General features: G+C 37.4%; 2 protein-coding genes and 1 long non-coding RNA gene across 4 annotated transcripts; all 3 read right to left on the reverse strand.

Annotated features, from left to right (window-relative positions):
• Positions 1 to 716: 716 nt before the first annotated feature.
• On the reverse strand, positions 717 to 2,231 carry LOC120295654 (disease resistance protein At4g27190-like). Its single transcript, XM_039316942.1, has one exon. The coding sequence runs from the start codon at positions 2,229 to 2,231 to the stop codon at positions 717 to 719; it is 1,515 nt and encodes a 504-aa protein (XP_039172876.1).
• Positions 2,232 to 2,622: 391 nt separating this feature from the next.
• LOC120295755 lies at positions 2,623 to 9,870 on the reverse strand. The gene is made up of 2 exons (XR_005553138.1): positions 9,181 to 9,870; positions 2,623 to 3,786 (listed from the first exon to the last, which is right to left on the reverse strand). It is a non-coding gene; the product is annotated as an uncharacterized LOC120295755 (long non-coding RNA).
• A 755-nt stretch (positions 9,871 to 10,625) lies between these two features.
• Positions 10,626 to 17,197, reverse strand: LOC120295756 (glutamic acid-rich protein-like). 2 transcript variants are annotated; one of them, XM_039317316.1, is made up of 2 exons: positions 16,295 to 17,197; positions 10,626 to 11,324 (listed from the first exon to the last, which is right to left on the reverse strand). In XM_039317316.1, exon 2 carries the CDS (start codon positions 11,175 to 11,177, stop codon positions 10,782 to 10,784), a length of 396 nt encoding a protein of 131 aa, XP_039173250.1. In that variant the 5' UTR covers positions 11,178 to 11,324; positions 16,295 to 17,197; the 3' UTR covers positions 10,626 to 10,781. The 2 variants fall into 2 exon arrangements, with proteins under 2 accessions (XP_039173250.1, XP_039173251.1); XM_039317317.1 differs by lacking the exon at positions 16,295 to 17,197 and adding an exon at positions 12,580 to 13,564.
• Between the last annotated feature and the right edge of the window lie 3,664 nt (positions 17,198 to 20,861).

A 20,861-nucleotide genomic window follows, 5' to 3' on the forward strand; every position in this document is an offset into this window, starting at 1 on the left:
ATGCATTGAAGGACTCGGAGGAGATATTGTTGTTGGATATCTTCTCCAAGTTGATGAGATTCTGAAGATGCAACGACTCCAATGTCTTAAAAGTAATAAGGGAAGGCCATTGGAGGATATTTTGGATAGAGGACTATTCTGGACCTCTAGATGCTTCAAATTTGGAAAACCTTCTTGGGATAATGCACAAACACTTTGCTTAGTTTTGTTCAACCCATCCAAAAATAGAGTGTCGGTTTTATGTAAAATACTTTGTATGCATCCTTTCTGAAGAATATTGCTTATTAGATCCAACTTGAGATCCAATGTCCTCGATCCTTTGTACTTGCTCCAGTGTTGTGCATTACCTATTTGGATTTCATACTTGGTTAATTGCTTGAAGTTTAGATCCTCTAGGAGCAAACTTGGATTGGGAATGGATACGTGTAGAGTGCAGAGTTTCTTCATGTTATTCAACTCAATAAGACCGGCATTAGTTGGTGGAGTTTGCTCCTTGTCATTCCATTGATGAAAGCTATTCTTCATATATAACTCCTCCAATTTGATCAAGCTTTGAAGTACACCTGGTTCAATTATCTCAAGTTGTGAACAATAGCTCAAGTCTAACAACCTCAGCTCTACTAGTTGCCCAATTTCTTTCGGCAATCGATGAACATTTGGAGTATTAAAGCTAAGAATTTGTAGCCCTTTTAGCTCACCTAGAATGGCCAAATTATCTAACAAACAAAATCAAGACATAGAGTGTGTAAGTTCTCTGAGAATTGAAATGGTGAAGGCGAATGACTAAGATGTATCCCATTAAGATGTAAGACCATGAGATATCTCATAGAGTTGAAATATGAATCTGGGACTTGAAGAGATTCTTCATTTGTGAACAACAGAAACATTTGCAATTCAGGGCAATCTAAATCTTTGGGAAGCTCCTCCAAGTTAACATTGGGAAAGCATATCGCCTTATAACTTTTGAGCTTATCCTTCGACAACTCTGCTACCAACTTATTTTCATCTTTCAAAACGAGAAATGGGTGATCTTTTAATGCAACCGAGGCAACAAACCCACGAACCAAGTCATGAATCTTGAAACCATTAGCATCTTCATCATCTAACAAAAGGGAAGAGGCTTGCAAAGTATGGATAAGTGAGTTCAACCTATCTCTAGCTTCCTCCATGCTACTATCTTCTCGAAATAACCTCAAACCCACACCGTACCTCACCAAGTCCTCCAGATATGGCTTAGAGACACCACAAGCAACACAAAGTCGTAACAAAGACTTTGCCTCCTCACCTTCCTCATCTTTTAAATGATCATAACTCAATTGCAACATATCATTTATTACCTTACTGATTCCTTTGTTTGTAGACATGTCAATTTGTTTCAAAGCATCCTTGCAATCAGATAAAAGAGAGTTTTTAAAATATTTGGCCATTGCAATAATTAGGAAAGGGAAACCTGCACATTTGTGGAGTGCTTCATCCACCAAGGGTTTGAACTTGTCATCATGAACTTTGTCTCCCGCCATCCTCTCAAACAAACCTCTTGCCTCTTCCTCTTGCAGCCCAGCAAGAAGGAAATCCCTGTCACAGCACATTTCCCTTTCCAAAACATTCCGATCTCTTGACGTCAACAACAACTTGCATCCGATGACTTTGTTGTCATGTCCGCAAGGAATGCCAACTGATTTCAAGTCGAGCCGCTCCCATAGGTTGTCCAGTATTATGAGGACCTTCTTTTTCTTCCCTTCAGCTTCCAACCTCTTGCACAGAAGCTTCGCTCGCACGCTGACAAACTCTTCGTTCTTGATGTCCAGGCCCAACTCGTGCGCAATCTCTTCTTGAATCCTCCTGATGTCTGGATTTGCTGACACGTCGGCCTTTGTGACTTGATCAAACAAGGTCTCTTCCTTTATTCTCCTTTCGGCATCCACCAAAAGGGTGGACTTGCCGACCCCGCCCATTCCATGAACCCCAACCACACTATTGCTGTTATCAGCAAGGGCGTCCATGATGTCCTGTATGATCGAAGTTCTGGATTCAAAGACGCCATCGTCCTTAAGCTTAATCAACGTCGAGGCACAAGAAGTGGAGGCCATCGCAGTGGTCGACTGGACAACATCTTTGCCTTCTCTCCCAGCTGAAGTAGGAGCGGCGACATTCCCTGGAGCAGGATCGCTGAAGGAGATGTCTCTGAATTCACTGCCTTCTTGAGCTAGTCGCTGAATGCCCTTAATCATGTCCTTCGCCTTCTTGCTGAATTGATAGCGACAATTGGGGTTGGGAAGAGTCCCATAGCAGCAAGTCTTGCTCTGCCTCGTCAAAGTCACGCAATAGGTCTCGCGCCTCTTTCAAGGCCTGCTCCGCACTTTCCTGCCACTTCACGACCAGATAGCGGACCTTCCGAAGATTGTTTCTAGCCACTTCGGCTGGCATTATCGATCCTCTCAGCCTCGTACGCCAGCTTCTCGACTTCCTTCTGAAGATCTTGGGCGTAGCTCTTGGAGGATATCACGTATCCAAATTGATGCTTGATGGGAATAACTACCATCTTCAAGACATCCCATGCAACAGCAACGGCGGAATCGAGCGACATTTTCTCTTTGATTTTTTTTTTTTTTTCCTTTGGCCCCCGAGAAACAAGAGCAAGAAGACGACCGGAAGAGATTTGACTGCAAAAAAGGATCACCGAAGAGCAATGAAAGGAGAAACAAACAAAGAAACTTTTTTGCTGGAATATTTGATCATCAACGGCCAAGATTTAGAACTAGAGATCCAACAATTTGGAATCTTAACGAAGACCCAAATCACGAAGAAGAAAGGAGAGAAGGTTATAGACTATGGAGCTCGGTACCAAATCTTACTTAAAGCGTTAACTAAACCCCAATCAAATCCTCGACAATCTGAAAACTTAGAGCCATCACTAGCCAAAAATAAAAATAGAAAAAGACCGCTGTGGACACCTCAATCCAGACAGCTATGGTGGACTTACAAAAAATCGAGTCACAGAAATGGATGATTTCTCTGTCATCGTGGACATAACAAAATGTAATTGACAAAAAGAACAAACGGACAAGGACAGGCTACACTCACGTGACAACATGTGGACCATATACCAAGGCAAAAGCGCATGCGGACCCTTGGAATTTCCAGAGTACTTAAGAAAATTCATGAAGAAACATATTTAATCTTTCTTGTTATATTAATATCGAAATATTTGCATGTGGGGGCTTGCGTTAATCCAGCGATTCGAATTTGAAATGTACATGACACCTCTAATGAGCGATGCCTGGTTGATTAGACAAGAAAGCATACAGCAATAGAAGTCCTGGTTGGTGCCAATGATGTCACCATAACTTTGGTCAAACTAAGGTGCATATAGTTTCAAACATATCTGCACAACGCGTGGTGAATTGGGACTTCTCATACTACTAAATGTTGTATATCAGAACACATGAATAAAATGAAAGCTATGATTAATATGCATGGTTCTAAAAATGTTTCTATTGATATTGTTCACGTGCGAATTCTTCGAGCCCAAGAGTTGCCCCTTTAGTGCAAGCACGCTACAGATAAAATAAGTCCTCCTAGGGGTTTTTAGGACCCTCCGAAGTAAGCTTTTAATGACGGAAGATGCATTGGAAACAACTTTTACCGACTAAAATGCAGATTTCTCTTTTCTAAAGTATGGAAAGATCTTTTACCGTGCAAGTTCTTGCTTGGACTAAGCAAATCTCACGATTTGATTATTTCGGTCTTACAGAAGATCCACAATGTTCCAAATTTGCGCTTGACCTGGATAAATTAAAAGTTATTTGTTATTGGGCATCCTCCATGTATTTAAATAATAGAATAGTTGAGTTATTTAAATAAATTTAATTAACTAGGAAAAAATATATATGGTAAAACTCTCTTGAGGTCGAGCCAGCACGCTCACGTGTGAGCTTTTCCCGACAATTTGATTTTGATGGTCACTTTAACAAATCCCTAATTCTTGAGCATATATTGTTTATTTGAATATCAATTGTATTTTGAACTTTAGCAAATCGTTTATAAAGATTACTTTAACATATCTCTATAGATATTTTATATTACAGATTATGTCGAGTTGTATAAAGAGCTTAAAAATGCATGGATACCCTTCATTGAACAAGGTGTGTGTATATACATAGGGTTCTCTACATGACTTACAAATAAATAAATAATCGAAAGTAAAAGAAACAACTGATAGCAAATCAATAGGAAATTAAAAAACTATCCATAATTACAAAATTTCTGTAGAACAAAAATAATAAATTTTTAGAGGGTTATATTACACGGCTATGCATGTATAATAAGTAAATATGACTAAATGCATAATTGTTGATGACACCATACTATGGTGTAGAAATCAAGTAGCATCACGGCACGTAATGCACAGCAGGTCTACAATCATCCATGACGAGAGTTTAGTCTAAATAGATACTAAGGATTTTAGTCATTATAATGGCGAAAGTCAAGTGGCACGCAATACATGATAAGTCCATGATCGTGCGCTTTTATGTTGAGAATTTAGCCAATTGATATACTCAAGTGAGCTTAACTTTCTAAATTGGCAACCATACAAATAAGTAGATGGAAATATATCATTCAATGTGTAAATCCCATATGATTGGTTGTACATTTTATGTAACATGTTGTACTGTAGCTTTTAGAATAAAGATTTTTTTCCAATCACATGATAGTTGCTTGATTATGGAATATACTTTTGTAGCCAAATGTATAATTTTTTATACCGAAAAATGATCAAGTCTTTGTAAATGACATGATGTCAATTTAAGTGGGTATAGAGTTCCTGACAATTGATATGGTTGTTGGTAAGTTAAGGATAATAGAAGCGCTTATGGATGACCATGAACAGTGACTACAGATGACCTAGAGATACAATTGTCGACGTACAACAGAGATTGGTCGACGATTATCGACTCCCAAATTTGCCCAAGCGTTGGACAAAGGGAAAAGAAGAAAGGAGATGGTGAAGATGTCGATTGAAGATAAAGGCACCGAGCAAATGAGCAATGGTAAACCCAATGGCACTTTAAGAGTTGTGATAGCTTGTGGATAGAATCGGTGTGCGGATATGAGGCCTAGAGTCTCAGGTTTGCTATTACAACTACATTTAGAATAGAGTCGGTGTGCGGATATGAGACCTAGAATCTCAGGTATGCTATTACATCTACATTTAGAATAGTTAAGTCTAAATGAGCGGTTATGATTATTGGAGTATAAAAAGGCTTTTACAAATACCTTTTACCTTTAAATTTACTGTTCATATTCGTTATTACGCTGATTGCAACTCCCACTAAACCCCTTCCGTAAAATTCAAAGATATGTTCTTTGGTGAAATATAGTTTACTACTCGGGTTAGAATTCATTTCGAATTAAACGATAATACAATTTGGGGATGATGATTTCCAACGGGATTGATGACATTGGATGTAGACTAATCCTAGGACATACGGTTCATTTTATAAAATTTATTTTTAAAGAGAGATGAGAAGCTGCGAGAGTCATCACTTCTTATATCAATAATAAAATAGGAGTTCATATATCATTTTCTGAAGTAGTGTTTTACTGGGAAGGAAAACCCAACTCACAAGACTCATGCATGGTCTGCTAATCAAATGGACAACGGACTATGGATCTTAGACAAACCTAATCTATCCTTCCATATTAATTAGGTATCAGTCCTAAACCAGCTCCTTGTGCGGATCCATGAAATCATATTGAAAATATAGAAATAATATCACAATTAAGTTAATTGAACAGGAAAAAAAAAGTGAAGTTCAATTTTCAAAATAATATACAAATTGAAATAGCTCTAGAACAAAAAAGAAAATAGCCTTGTTTTTTTTATTTAAATATTGAATAGCAATTTTTAATAATGTTCTACATATTAACATATTTAGGCTAGGGCTAACTTTGACCCTTAAATCGATTAATGTTAACTGTTAGCTGAAATAAGTCTTCCCTTTCATGTATTATCTTTCAGATTTTTGCAGCTTCGTTGGCAAAAAGACCCCCCGAGTTATCCCTTTAAGTGAAAAGAAACTTAATTGTAAGGAAAAAAAATGTAAAACTAATCCCAAAACTTATCGATTTATTATGACCAAAATCTAACAAAAAAATCATGATTTATTAAACTACATGAGGGGCGTTCTCTTTGCAAGTATGTTGCTAAGGATCTTTTGTGTGATAACTAGCTAGTTTATGAGGAATAATTGAATATCATGCAAATCAAACAGGCTAAGTAAGCACAACTGTTTACCGTAAAGTATAAGTTAATTTTTTTTACATATCCTTTCTTAAGAAAATGGCAGCATTAACACAAAATTGTCACATTATTCATGTTGAGTAATTGCAAGATAGAATGCCAAGTAAGTATAATTTACATATTGTGGAGAACAAGTGTCATTTGCATTCTGCACGATTTCTTAGAAAAGATGAGGATTTATGGAATATTTAATGATTTTTTTGAATCAGAATTTTGAAGGAAAGAGATTCACGAAGTACTTGACGAATTGCTTTATATATTTATTTATACATACATACATACATACACACATACATTGTGAAACTATGAGTTTGAATTGGTCATTGGTTTTACTTGATTGACTTTAATGATTAACATATCGAAGCACACTTTTATAGCAACACCAAGTTTAAACTATAGTCAGCATTGGTTTTTGAGTTATATTTTCCCAAAACCTTGGTTTATCTTCTAAACAATATCTCGTACTATTTTCATTTATTCTATAGTAAATGTAAATGTCTTCATATCTAAATTTTAATTCAAAATAATTGTCAAATATTCCATAAATCTCTCATTTTGAGATCATAAATTTTCTTATTTTAATGTTTGTCTATATAACTTATTAGTTATATTCATATTTATAAAAAAGAATATTAACAAACAATCATGATACAACAAAATTGGCGTTTACAAAATTATGAAAAAATAATTAACTTAAAGTAGTAAAAAGGCAAAATCGATTATAAAATAACATTTGAAATAATATATGAAAAATTATAGTCTTAGGAGTTAGTGTGCTTGGGACATGTCACCGATATATAAGTTAACCAACTCTTTCAAGAGCTGCGAGTGGCCTTGGGACTCTCAAAAAGTTGACAGACTATGGTTCAATTGTTAATGTGAATGATTGTGTGGTGCCCATTGATACTGCTCTTCACGTGATTTCATTTATTGTGAAATGTGGCTCGCTGTAGGCCAACAATTAAAATAGAAAAAGACCAGTCACTTTGATTGAGACCACAACGTGGAATTATAAACAATCGTAGTACTAATGCAAGTAGGTTGTTTGCAGGATGCATTTTAAAATTTAAAGTACAATTCCACTACCATGTAAACCGTGAAATGCGGAATCTTCTAAGTAGCAAATGTCGTCACTGGCCAAATATTAAAATAAAACAAAGACCAGTCGCCTCAATGACGACCACAAAGTGGAATTATAAACAATCTAGAAATATTGCCTGCACATCAAGTGGCTTAAAAATGTGGAAGACGGATGCCTACCAGCTGTTAAAAGTGCCAAAATGATTCAACTCTAATCATGGCTCGTGCAATAAGTACTTTATAAGATCTATTATGATCAGTACAACAAAATGAAATTATTAAAAGAGAACATATAGATAAGGACGGGCCACACCCATGGCACACCCACATGGCACAGACTTTATTCAGCATGTCATCAACTGAATTTCAGGATGTGCCTAGTTCTATTAAGGGGCTTGATATTTTGTGCGAGTCTCTATGATTTGCACCAAACCGATGTTCGACTCATCTTGATTACTAGCTCAAGTCCGAAATGTAACTATATTGTCACGACCTAATTTGATGAATGACCTAGGGTTTGATTAATTGATTACTAAACCCATACTAATTTGCAACTTAGATTCAAATTTTTAACATGTAAATGACTTTTCAATTAGAAATCGCCATTAAATAGTTTATGTTTGGTTGATTAGACACCTTTAAGTATTCTACTCCGAACAAGAGAACAAGAGATTTTAAGAATGGAGACTTGATTACACTAGATTCATTTTGGTATCTTTCTTTCCATGAAAAAATGCATATGAGCTGGCCATGCGGGTGTGTAATCCATCAAATTTATACCCAATAAAATAATATGAACAAAAACATCTACAATGTTAGCTTAGAATTCACATTAATAGCCCCAAATATGATTTCTAATTGGCACACAATCACTCAATCTTTTAGGATTTTATAAACCTAATCTAATGCAATGCAATGATGTACAAAAATGTATCTATATTAACATGACATGCAATGTGCAACCTAATATGCAAACTATCTATCATACTACATTACTTACATGACCTAATCTAATGACAAGCAAATATTAATGCTATTATAATATGCCACACATTTAAATGATCCTAAACATGCAGTGACTAAATAATGTGCAAGGCATAACCTAATTTTACTTGACACATGTATATTTTTTTGTTTTCTTTTTTAATTAAAATCGGAAATTAAAATCACCCAATAATTAAACATGCAATTTTAATTAAGGAAAAGGAAATCTATCATTCTAAAACAATGTTTTTGGTATTTTTTATTTTGAAAATTCGGAATAAAGATATACCCTAATCTAAATATGCGATCTAGCCTAAAACAAGCAATATTCTAGCAAGAATCAAATCTAATTCAAAGATATTTTTTTGGGTTTTCTTCTTTAAAGCAAGCAATCAAATAATGGATAGACATATAATTAGATAATGCAATCTACAATCTTATGTTATTTATCTCAATAAGGAGACAAAATAAATCAATAATCATATCCAAGTTGTTACGGATATTGATGGAGGACTTATCTATTCAAATTTGGAAACATGTAAATCAATGATTGTATTCAAATAGATTATGGATAAGATGGAAGATTTTCCATATCTTGAGCACTGCATCTCTTATAGAAAAATTTCCTAACTTGAAGGATATCTTAGGATTTTGTTGATATTGTATTATTTAAGTAAATATTTAACAGAATATTCTAATATCTAACAAAATATATCTAATATCTAATAGGATATATCATAATATACCGAATCACTCAAATTCAGGAATCATATAATATTCTCAATCAAATTGATGATAAACAGGATAATTACCTAATTCAGATTATTGTGCGGATAAGTTTCCGAGTCCGGGCGAACACAGATTGCGGGATGGCTCAACGATGTTGCCTCGTTCGATAAGCAATAGCAAATCTCAAGTGGTGGTCCGCGCTTCACTGACTTGGCTTGGCAAAGTCAACAAGGATGACCAGCACAGCGACGGGCAGCCACGAGAAGACCTCAATGGCAATGATGGGCTTTCTCAAGCACGGAACACCCTCAGCGTCGAACTGGACCACCGCAGAAGCACTATGCTGGCCAGAGAAAAATTGGAGCTACGTAGCGAAGCTCTGCGCCGCTAGGCCTAGTCTGAAACGCTAGCAATTGACCGAACAGGTCAACGGGAACTCCTTTGCCGGGGGCCGCCTTGATCCGTGCAAGATGGAAGCACTGGTGAGACTGGTCCGTGACTGAGGAGATGCAGCGGTGAGGGGACGACGACGATGGTGGGGTGGCGATGATCTCAGTTCAACACAGCGGAGACGTCTCAGGGCAGCTTACGATCTCAGGTCACGCCGGTGGGAGCGACGTAGTGGGTGACGTCGTTGGTGTCCGAAGAGCACAGGCGTCGTGCGGCGTCGTCGTTGGCGGTCGAGCAACTGCGGGCGGAAGCTTGTAGGTGTCGAGTTGGTCGCCGTTGAAGGCACCTCCAAAAGAAGACCACTCCTATTAAGTTTTCCCCTTTTCTCTTTCGTATGATCGTGTCGAAAGGCCCCCTTCAGCTGAAGAAAGGCCCCCTTTTATAGTGCCTGCCTTGTACTGAAAAAAAGGAAATTTTAATAAAAAAAAGAATCGTTAAAATCCACATTTCCTCCATTATCTCCTGCATCCGTGTCATGTGTTCTCCTCGTATGTTTTTCCTTGCATTACAAAATTAGAAATACAAATAACAGTGGGCGATATTCTGTCGTCGCCTTGCTCCTCCTTTATATTCACTTCCCCAAATAACTGAGCACGTGCAAATATAACCGGGAATCCATGCTGATTGCTTTCTTTTCTTTATTGACCGAAATTGATATGCCTGAATATAAAGCAATCCACCCATCTCATATGTAAGAATATTTTGAAATATTCTCCCATCGGATGACAAAAATAATAGCCTTGTTAATCACAATAATTTTCAGCTACAAGCTTGGGTCAAATTTTATCGCCGGGTTCAGTCCAATCAATCCAATTTGAAATCATTTATTCAAGTCCATCCGCCGGTTCATAAATATGAAAATATATGGGCCTATTAACTACTAATGCAAGTGTTCCTATTATCTAATGATATGCAATGTTAACTAATATTTTTTGTGTCATGCCCTGATCTTCAAACACACAAGCATCCTTTACCTTGGTCGATTTTAAATGCGATATCCTAGGACTACGTATCGCCGACCTTTTCATTTTCATAAGCACATGCGGAAGCAATTATAAATCCCTAGACAATAAAGCAATTAGATAGAAAAGTAGGGCCATATTTTTCATAATGAAATTCACAACCTTACTTTTATACATAGCACAACCCATAGTATTTTACCATACTATTCACAAAGGTATGATCTCACACCTATCTACATGAACATAAGGTTCACACAAAACGGGATGGGATCTCAGTCCTCATCCGAGTCGTACTCAAGATCATCCTGATCATCCTCTGATTCTTCTAAATCAATCTCATTCTCTTCAAGCTCTTCGTCCTCTTCCGATTCTTCCTCCTCTGGCTCCTCCTTCTCTAGCTCTTCCTGCTCGACAATCTCCCCTTCTTCTACATCACTCCAGTTAGCACCCCCGGCTGAGTAAACTGGTGACTTAGCATCGCCCTCAAGCTTGGGATCCTTGGCATTCATTTCCGACCCATCCTTAGGGTCTTCTGTCCCCAGTCCGAATGCTGCCTCTAGGACGTACAAAGGCACATCACCTTCCAGAATGGGACTCTCTTCGCCCATCATGGTAGTGGTGATACCATGATTGATACTCGTGGGGCACCAAGTCATCTCTACCCACATCAACCCAAATCTTGGACTCTATCAACACATACTCTAATCCTTTGGGGTGGGGGTCTATCAGGAAGTGGTACGCAACTTCGGCATTCGCTTCAGGAATGCCATAATGCATAGGAGGATGCGGAGGTGGAGGCGTTGCCATCTACGGGCCTGAAATGGTTATTTAATAACCAATTAGACTACGCCTCAGCAAGTTCTACCCCTTAAGACTTGATTAGTAAACCAATACACTATCCAGGCTGCTTATGCACACACGGGTCAGAGGACTTACCTTGGCCTCAGTCCCAATCTACAATTCAAGGTTATACACAGATGCCTCATATATCACATCAAGCAATCAGTCAATTCACGACATCAGATCAAATCATTTACCAATTGATTTAGTCGGTTACATGTCAGTCGGACCATTTTTAGGCCATTTCACTTCACACTATATAACCTCCAATAGTATACTTAGTCATAGAGCTACATTAATGCTCTCGGGCATCGTTTTCGCCAGTGATATCTCTAATCACCGAACCACATATTTCCATAAATCACGTACATTCTTTCTCTCTGGCGCCATTTTCGCCAATGTGATGTATATAATAGACAATTATGTGTGTTCTTTAAGATACCATTTTTGCCAGTGATATCCTAAATCACCGAACCACGTATGTCCATAATGATGTATTTAATAGACAATTATGTGCATTCTTTAAGGCGTCGTTTTCACCAATAATATCCTTAATCACTAAATCACGTGTCCATAATGATGTATTTAATAGACAATTACGTGCGTTCTTTAAGGCGCCACTTTCGCCAGTGATATCCTTAATCACCGAACTACGTATGTCTATAACATCGTACCAGATTGGTTAGCCAAGAGTATTTCCATTTTACTCTCACAATTCTCTCTATTTTAGCCCATCAAGCATTATTGGTGCTAAATAATTATACTCAGCCATCTACCAATCAATTATTCGAATTCAACTCAATATAAGATAAATTCCTCAAATTGCACAATCAATTCAATTCAACACAACGTAGAGCTCAAATAAATAAACGGACTACACCACGACAATCAGCACAAAATTTCGGTTGTTGGATATCCCAGCCTAATTTCCGAAAAATAAATAAATAAATAAATAATTTCAAAAATTAATAAATAAATGCAATAAATAAAATTTAGCCTGTAATGCCTAATTAGAGCCCGAAACAGGTCAGGAAAAATCCCGAGATGCATTCAATAAATAATAGAGCATTTCTACTCCCTAATGTCTATGTCTAATCACCTAACATGCATTGCAATTAACTAATAATTATTAATCTATTATAATCTAACCACCTAATCCTACTTAATTAATACTAATCAACCATTAAGCATCATTAGCAAACTAAGCAAAGATTAGTGAGCTAAACTCACTGGAATAACACGCGAGTTGGATCAAACCGATGGGAACGGCACGGGGAATACTTTCTTCCAAAGCAGGCCTAGGAACCGAGGCCCACAAGCACTTCAAAATGGGCCAAAGAGGTGGCTGGAAACCCACTCTGAAACTTGCTGCTCTTGATTGGAAATTGAAGAAAAATCACTCGGTTTAGGCGGAACTTGCTCGGGAATGAAAGAATAGACCAAACCGGGCCTTAGCGCAGCTTTACCGGCAAAGAAACGGCGAAAGGCAGCTCCGGTTGAGCTTCCATAGACCAGAAACAGAGTTGCTGGACGAGACGGAAGCGGCCAAGGGGGCAACAGCGTGCGGCAGAGTGGCGTGCGAGCGGTGGCTCGCAAACCGGTGACGGTGGGGTGGCGATCTAGCATCCAGGCATGGCGGCTGTGGCTCTTCTTCCCTATTGGCTGGTCGCACGGCTTGGAGGAGGGAGAGGGTAGAGTGGACGGTGGAGTGAGAGAAAGTGAGGGAGATGATAGAGATGAGTGAGAGTATGGAGTCTATATGGCCTTATTTTCCAATAAAATATCCCCAAGAATCAACCTAGGCCAAGTATCATCCCTTGGCTCACAACGGGTCACCCATGCCTCCTTGGACATGTAAAACGGTCCAAAATGCTAGGGAAGAGGGGGCACACGAATTTGCAAGTCCTTTCCTCTAATTGGACTCTTATACTCTCTTGATTCAATCACAATTGACCATAAAAAATTCAATTGGCCATCCCTCAATCATCTCGGCATTTTTCCTCACCCATACATCCATCATGCTTCACAATTTTGCAATCAAAAACAATCATTGGCCTTGCTTAAACAAAAATGGTCCTAAACCGACTGGTTCCCAAAAAGTCTCAATTGTCAGAAAAATCTTCTGAGACTGAGTCGTGGATTCCAGAATTTATTGTAACATGACAAAATCTTCAATTTCTGAAATCAGACTTAAATTAGCGGTTAATTTCCATTTGGTGCATTTTTAGCGTGACTTAGGCTACTAGGTAGTTTTTAGAACTTCTTTGGGCAAATGACCCGTGGTGGATTTTCTTTGAGCCACAATGAGCCAACTCGACACATTGGCGACTCTTGGTTGTCATGAAAATCTCGAAAATTCAATTATGGACACAAGGTACCAAAACGATAGTAAAAATCAAATTAGTGTCGGTCGACGAAAATTTTCCAATTTGGTGGAGTCACCCACAATCGGCCACACATCTCAATTGAACCAACCTATCTCTGATCTCAAATCGATTTTTAACTGTGCCGTAATGGCCTCTAAAGATGAGAACGGTCGAGAAGTCAATTCATTGTCAAATTCTCAAATCTATTGTCTTAAAATTCCCTAATGGCTTACCTAGATAGTCTAGTTATCTCAAATGGTCTAGTTATCTCGAGAGTGATCAACTCTAAGAACAGCCCTATAGACGCGTCAATGAAATGCCCAATTAATTCACTAGAAAATAGGATTGAAAATTTAGGATGTCACATTTTGTTTAGGTTTAGCCCCTAATTTTTTATACAATAAATAACTAGCTTGATTGCCAAAATTTAGGTGCCAACATATATGAAAAATAGAAACAAAAAGTGGTTTAATTCTACAGCTCAATTAATGTTTCATCAAACTATTGGTTCAACTTAACAAATTAAAGTAATCTTTTTTTTTTTTTGTTCAGATATCTCTGATTAATATAACAAAATACAACAATGTCTCCTATCTAATACTAAATTTATTAGTCATTAGATCTACAATGAATTTTCAAAATAATAGCTAACCATCCCCTCATCTTTAAGGTTTTTCCCTTTAGTTATGGAGGCAACGACAATCTTTGCAATTTGCTTGTTTGTATCAATGTAGGCTTCTTGTGTGATTTCCGTATATATTCTACTTTGACGACATTGAATGACTTTGTCAAATTCCTCTATATAATTTGCTTGGATTATAATTGTTAAGACTTGCCTCAGCATTTGCTTTTCCAACAATTCGAGACATTATCTTTGTGAATCACCGACCAGTGGCTTATGAACAATCAAGTAATACCTACATACATGATATAGAAGCTCTTTGCTTGATATCTCTGCCCTTTTTAAATTGCTATCACATCAAGTGGCTTAAAGAGAAAATAGGAAACGGATGATTACCTGTAAAAGTACCAAAATGGTTTGATTTCAATCGTTGCCTGTGTAATAAGTACCAAAATGGTTTGAATTTAATGTAAACTGTTAGCTGAGATAAGTCTTCCCGTTCATGTATTATCCTTCAAATTTTCGCAGGTTTGTTGGCAAAAAGCCCCTCAAGTTATCCCTTCAAGTGAAAAGAAACTTAATAATAAGGATAAAAAAAACGTAAAACTAATTGTCTATTTATCATGACCAATTTCTAACAAAAAAAAATCATGATTTATTAAATAACATGAGGGGCCTTCTCTTTGCAAGTATGTTGATAAGGATCTTTTGTGTGATAACTAGCTAGTTTCTGAGGAATAATTGTATAGTCCTGCAAACCAAACAGGTTAAATAAGCACAATTTTTACCATAAAGAATAAGTTAATTTTTTACATGTTCTTTCTTAAGAAAATGGCAGCATTAATATAAAATTATCATATTATTCGTGTTGAATGATCGCAAGATAGAATGCCAAGTATAATTTACATATTGTGGAGAACGAGCGTCATTTGCATTCTGCACAATTTCTTAGAAAAGATGAGGATTTATGGGATATTTGACGACTATTTTTAATCAGAATTTAGAAGGTAAGTGATTCACGGAGTACTTACTAATTGTTCTAAATATATATGTGTGTATAGGTTTTTCATGAATTTTCTTTGTAAAACTGTGAGGTTGAATTGGTCATTGGTTTTCTCAATCGACTGTAATGATTAACATTCCACAGCACGCTTTTAAAACAACACCAAATTTAAACTATAGTCAGTGTCGTGACCTACCCCTCGGAGGGAGAGAACAGGTTTAGAGATATTGCCTAAGAGACGGACCTAAAGCTCATGATTAGGCGCGGGCTCTCCCAAGCCCATATCTCATGTGACATTGGGGTATTCTCAAGGATTTCACAAAAAAGAGTCGCCACTAGCCTATTGGGGCTAGCTAGAAACTAAGTGAGGTATGTGAGTATATCTCACTTTCTATGCAACCAGATAATCTAGGGTCATGGACTTGATTATACTAATTAACCAATTAGTGCCCTTTCAGTACCTAATCTTGTTAATTTTAAAAGGAAATATTTTTGTCAGGTAGTTTGGATTGATTTTATATCTATCCACTAACATGTGAAGTGATCATGCAGGTGCGCAATCATTAAAATAATAATCATAGCTACCCAGATCCTAATTACAGTAAAAATGGAGTACGTGCAATTAAACATAATTAATTATGCAAATTAAACATGCGCTAAAATCAATGTGTAAGAAAATAAATGTCTAATTATACTAAGAAAGCAAGACTTTGCAATTTCTAAACAAACCCTGCAATTTTTTAATTTTCGAAATTTAAAAAAAAAATTTAATTTTTTTTATTTTTAAAATATTATTTTAATATTATAATATATATATATATATATATATTTTTTTTTTTTAAAGGACCAGGTTCGGATCCCCCTGGCCTGTGATTCTTTTCCTTAAAAAAAAAAAAAACAAAACAAAACATAAACCGAGCCCACCGACTTGGCCCATTATGACCGGAGCCCTACCTGATTCAAATCCACGCCCGACCCGATTTTTGGCCGAAACCCTACCCGAACGCCAACCCTTGCCCGACTCGACTCCAACTCGGCCTCCTCTTCGTTGATCCGGATTTCTCGAGCCTTCAAAGCTGGCAATCTGCGGCATCGGAAGGGGGGTTGGCTAGGACATCACCGAGCGGTGACTTGATAGCAACGACGTGACGGGCGACGGTTGGAGTTTCAAGTGGAGGATGACGGCGTTGGGGTCTGCGAGGATGGGCGGTGTTGGGCTTACCATGATGATGTCGAAGGCTGAGTGCCGACAGTGCTGGAGAGGTGTGGCCTAGCGGTGTCGTCGGTGATTGAACAGCAGCAGCGGCCGGCCTAGTGATGCGGTAGAGCTCGATTGACTCCCAGATCTGATCAAGCGCGATCAGATCTAGGCCTTTGGCCAACCCCTTGCCTCGAATCTTCAGATCGGAGGCTCCAAGTTCATCCTCCCTCTCCCTCTAGTCTAGGTTGGCTCGGCGTCGGGAGCAGCAGCGGCGAGTGCCGTAGGTTGACATTTGGAAGGCAGCGGCGACATTGCAGCTTCGAGCTGCAGGGGACGGGCAAGTTGTGGGGGTAGGTTGCAAGGGCAGTGGCGGCGCGACGAGGGGGGCTTAGGCTGCTGGCATGGCGGTGCTCGCGGTTGCAGGTGCTGTATCGGCGTCGGGTTGAGGTAGGGCGAAGCTTCGGCAGCAGCGACGTCAAGTGCCGGGGGTCGGCATTCGGAGCTCCCCCCGGAAGGAAGAGGGCGGCAAGCGGGTCCTCTTCCCCCAGAAGAAGCCCCTGTTCTATTCTTCTGCTTCTACTTTCTCTCCCTCGATCCTCTCCTAGCCCTCCGTTGCTACTCCATTGTTGCTCCTTTTTCTTTTTGCTTTCTGCTCTCCCCCCCTCCCCTCTTCTGCTCCACTTCTCTACTCTCTTTTATCTTCTCTGTCCCCCTTTGCCTGCTGCTTTTTCTTTTCCCCAGGTTCCCCCGTGTGCGAGGATGGCCAGGAAGGAGGAAGAAGCTGGCGTGGGCCAAGCCCAAGGGGAAACGGCTTGGGCCATGAGAGAAAAGAGAGGCGGCGGACAAGCCGGATCCAGCCCGACCCAACCCCTAAGCATTTTTTTTTTTTGTTTTTTCTTTTCTTTTCTTTTCTTTTTTTTTTTTTTTGTTTAAAAATAGGTGTCAACAGTCAACATCAGTCTTTGAGCTATATTTTCCCAAAACCTTAGTTAATCTTTTAAACAATATCTCATACTGTTTTCATCCGTACCATAGTAATAGTGAATATCCTATAGTCTAAATTTTAATTCAAAACAATTGTCAAATGTATTGTAAATCTCTCATTTTGAGAGGTCGTAAATATTTCTCATTTTAACGTTTGTCTATATAAATTATTAATAATATTGATATATAAAAAAAATATTAACAAATAATCATGATACAACAAATACAAAATTGAATAATTAATTTAAAGCAATAACAAAGCCAAAATCTATTATAAAATAACATTTAAAATAATATATATAAAAATTATAGTCTTAGGAATGAGTGTGCTTGGGATATGTCATCGACATACAAGTTAACTAGCTCTTTCAAGAGCCGTGAGTGGCCTTGGGACTCTCAAATAGTTGACAAACTATGATTCCATTGCTAATGTGAATGAATATGTGGTGCCCATTGATACTGCTCTTCACGTGATTTCATTTACCGTGAATTGCGGATTGTTGTAGGCCAAAAATCGAAATAGAAAAAGACTAGTCGCCTTGATCAAGACCACAACGTGGAATTATAAACCGTGAAACACGGAATCTTCTTCCTTAGTAGCACAAGTCGTCACTAGCCAAATATTAAAATTAAAAAAAGACCAGTCACCTCAATCACGACCACAAAGTAGAATTATAAACAATCTTGAAATATTGCGCGTGTGTCAAGTGGCTTAAAAATATGAAAAACGGATGCCTACAAGCTGTCAAAGGTGTATACGATCTATTATGATCAGCACAACAAAATGAAATTAATAAAAGAGAACATATAGATAAGGACGGGCCACACCCACATGACACGTTATTTATACAGCATGTCAACAACTCAGTTTTGATGTGCCTAGTTCTATTCAGTGGCTTGATATTTCATGCGGGTGTGTCCAAACCCATATTCAACTCATCTTGATTACTAGCTCAAGCCCCAAATGTAACAGCTCAAATAATGGTTCATCAATTATTGGTTCAACTTGACAAACTAAAGCAATCTTTTTCTTTTTTGTTTAGATATCTTATCAATATGACTAAATACAACAGCGTCTCCTATTTGATACTAAATTTATTAGCCATTACATCTACAATGAATTTTCAGAATAATAGCTAGCCAACCCCTCATCTTTAAGGTTTTTTCCTTTAGTTATGGAGGCAGTGATATTCTTTGCAATTTGCTTGTCCGTATCAACGTATGCTCCTTGTGTGATTTCCATATATATTCTACTTTGACGACATTGAATGACTGTCAAATTTCTCTATATAATTTGCTTGGATTATAATTCTTAATACTTGCCTCGGTATTGCCTTTCCAGCGATTTGCGACCTTATCTTTTTGAAGCGATGACCAACAGCCTATAAACAATCAAGTAATATCACCCATCTGTGGGTAGTGTAGTTAATTGAGAGTCTCTCCCTCGTCGTTGAGGTTGAGAGTTCGAAACTTTGCGTTGCTAGCGATTTAAGTGGGAAGTCATGGTGGTGGGTTACTGTGCTAGTCTTCCCCAAGGTATAGAAGCCTGGTCCTCAGGAGCCGTTCGGGCACAAGAGGCATGTGGCGAAATCCTCGGTCACCAAAAAAAAAAAAAAACAATCAAGTAATATCTAAATACATTATATACAAGCTCTTTGCTTGATATCTCTGCTTTTTTAAAATTGCACGGACATCAAGAGACTTAAAGTGAAAATAGAAAACAGATGATTACCAGCTGTAAAAGTACCAAAATAGTTTGACTTTGTTGTTGACTGTTAGCTGAAATAAGTCTTCCCTTTCACTTATCATCTTTCAAATTTTTGCAGGTTTGTTGGCACAAAGCCCCTCAATTTATCCCTTTAAGTGAAAAGAAACTTAATTATAAGGGGAAAAAAATGTAAAAATAATCCTAAAAATTGTTTATTTATTATGACCAATTTCTAACAGAAAAAATTCATGATTTATTAAATAACATGAGGGGCGTTCACTTTGCAAGTATGTTGCTAAGGATTGTATAGTCATGCAAATCCAACAGGTTAAGTAAGCACAATTGTTTACCGTAAAGTATAACTTAATTTTTAACAAATCCTTTCTTAAGAAAATGGCAGCATTAACATAAAATTATCACATTATTCATGTTGAGTAATTGCAAGATAGAATGCCAAGTATAATTTACATATTGTGGAGAAAAAGCGTCATTTGCATTCTACAAAATTTCTTTAAAAAATGAGGATTAATGGAATATTTGACGATTATTTTGAATCGGAATTTAGAAGGTAAGAGATTCACTGAGTGCTTTTGAATTGCTTTATATATATTTATACATATATGTAAGTATGTATAGGTTTTTCATGAATTTTCTTTGTAAAATTGTGAGGTTGAATTGGTCATTGGTTTTACTTAATTGACTGTAACGATTAACATTCCGAAGCACACTTTTACAACAAAACCAAGTTTAAACTATAGTCACTATCGGTCTTTGAGTTATATTTTCCCAAGACCTTAGTTTATCTTCTAAACAATATCTGATACTATTTTCATCCATACCATAGTAATCATGAATGTCTTACAATCTAAATTTTAATTCAAAATAATTGTCAAATATATCATAAATCTCGCATTTTGAGGTCATAAACATTTCTCATTTTAACGTTTTTCTAGGTAACTTATTAATTATATTCATATTTATAAAAAATAATATTAACAAACAATCATGATACAACGAAATTAATATTTACAAAATTGTGAAAAATAAATAACTTAAAGTAGTAATAAAGGCAAAATCAATTATAAAATAACATTTAAAATAATATTTGAAAAAATGATGGTCTTAGGAGTGACTGTGCTTGGGATATATCACCGACATACAAGTTAACCAGCTCTTTCAAGAGCCGTGGTGCCCATTAATACTGCTCTTCACGTGATTCCATTTATTGTGAATTGTGGATTGTTGTAGGCCAAAATTTAAAATAGAAAAAGACCAGCCGCCTTGATCAAGAGCACAACGTGGAATAATAAACAATCGAAGTACTAACGTAGGTAGGTTGTTCGCAGGATGCATTTTAAAATTTAGAGTATGGTTCCACTACCAAGTAAACCGTGAAATGCAGAGTCTTCTTCCTTAGTAGCAAAAGTCGTCACCGGCCAAATATTAAATAAAAACAAAGACCAGTCGCCTCAACCAAGACCACAAAGTGGAATTATAAATAGTCTAGAAATATTGCAGGTGCATCAAGTGGCTTAAGAATATGGAAGACGGATGCCTACCAGCTGTTTAAAGTTTCAAAATGATTCGATTCTAATCATTGCTCGTTCAATAAGTACTTTATACGATCT

The sequence above is a fragment of the Eucalyptus grandis genome, chromosome 7 (assembly GCF_016545825.1).
Source record: "Eucalyptus grandis isolate ANBG69807.140 chromosome 7, ASM1654582v1, whole genome shotgun sequence".
Classification (NCBI taxonomy): Eukaryota; Viridiplantae; Streptophyta; class Magnoliopsida; order Myrtales; family Myrtaceae; genus Eucalyptus; species Eucalyptus grandis.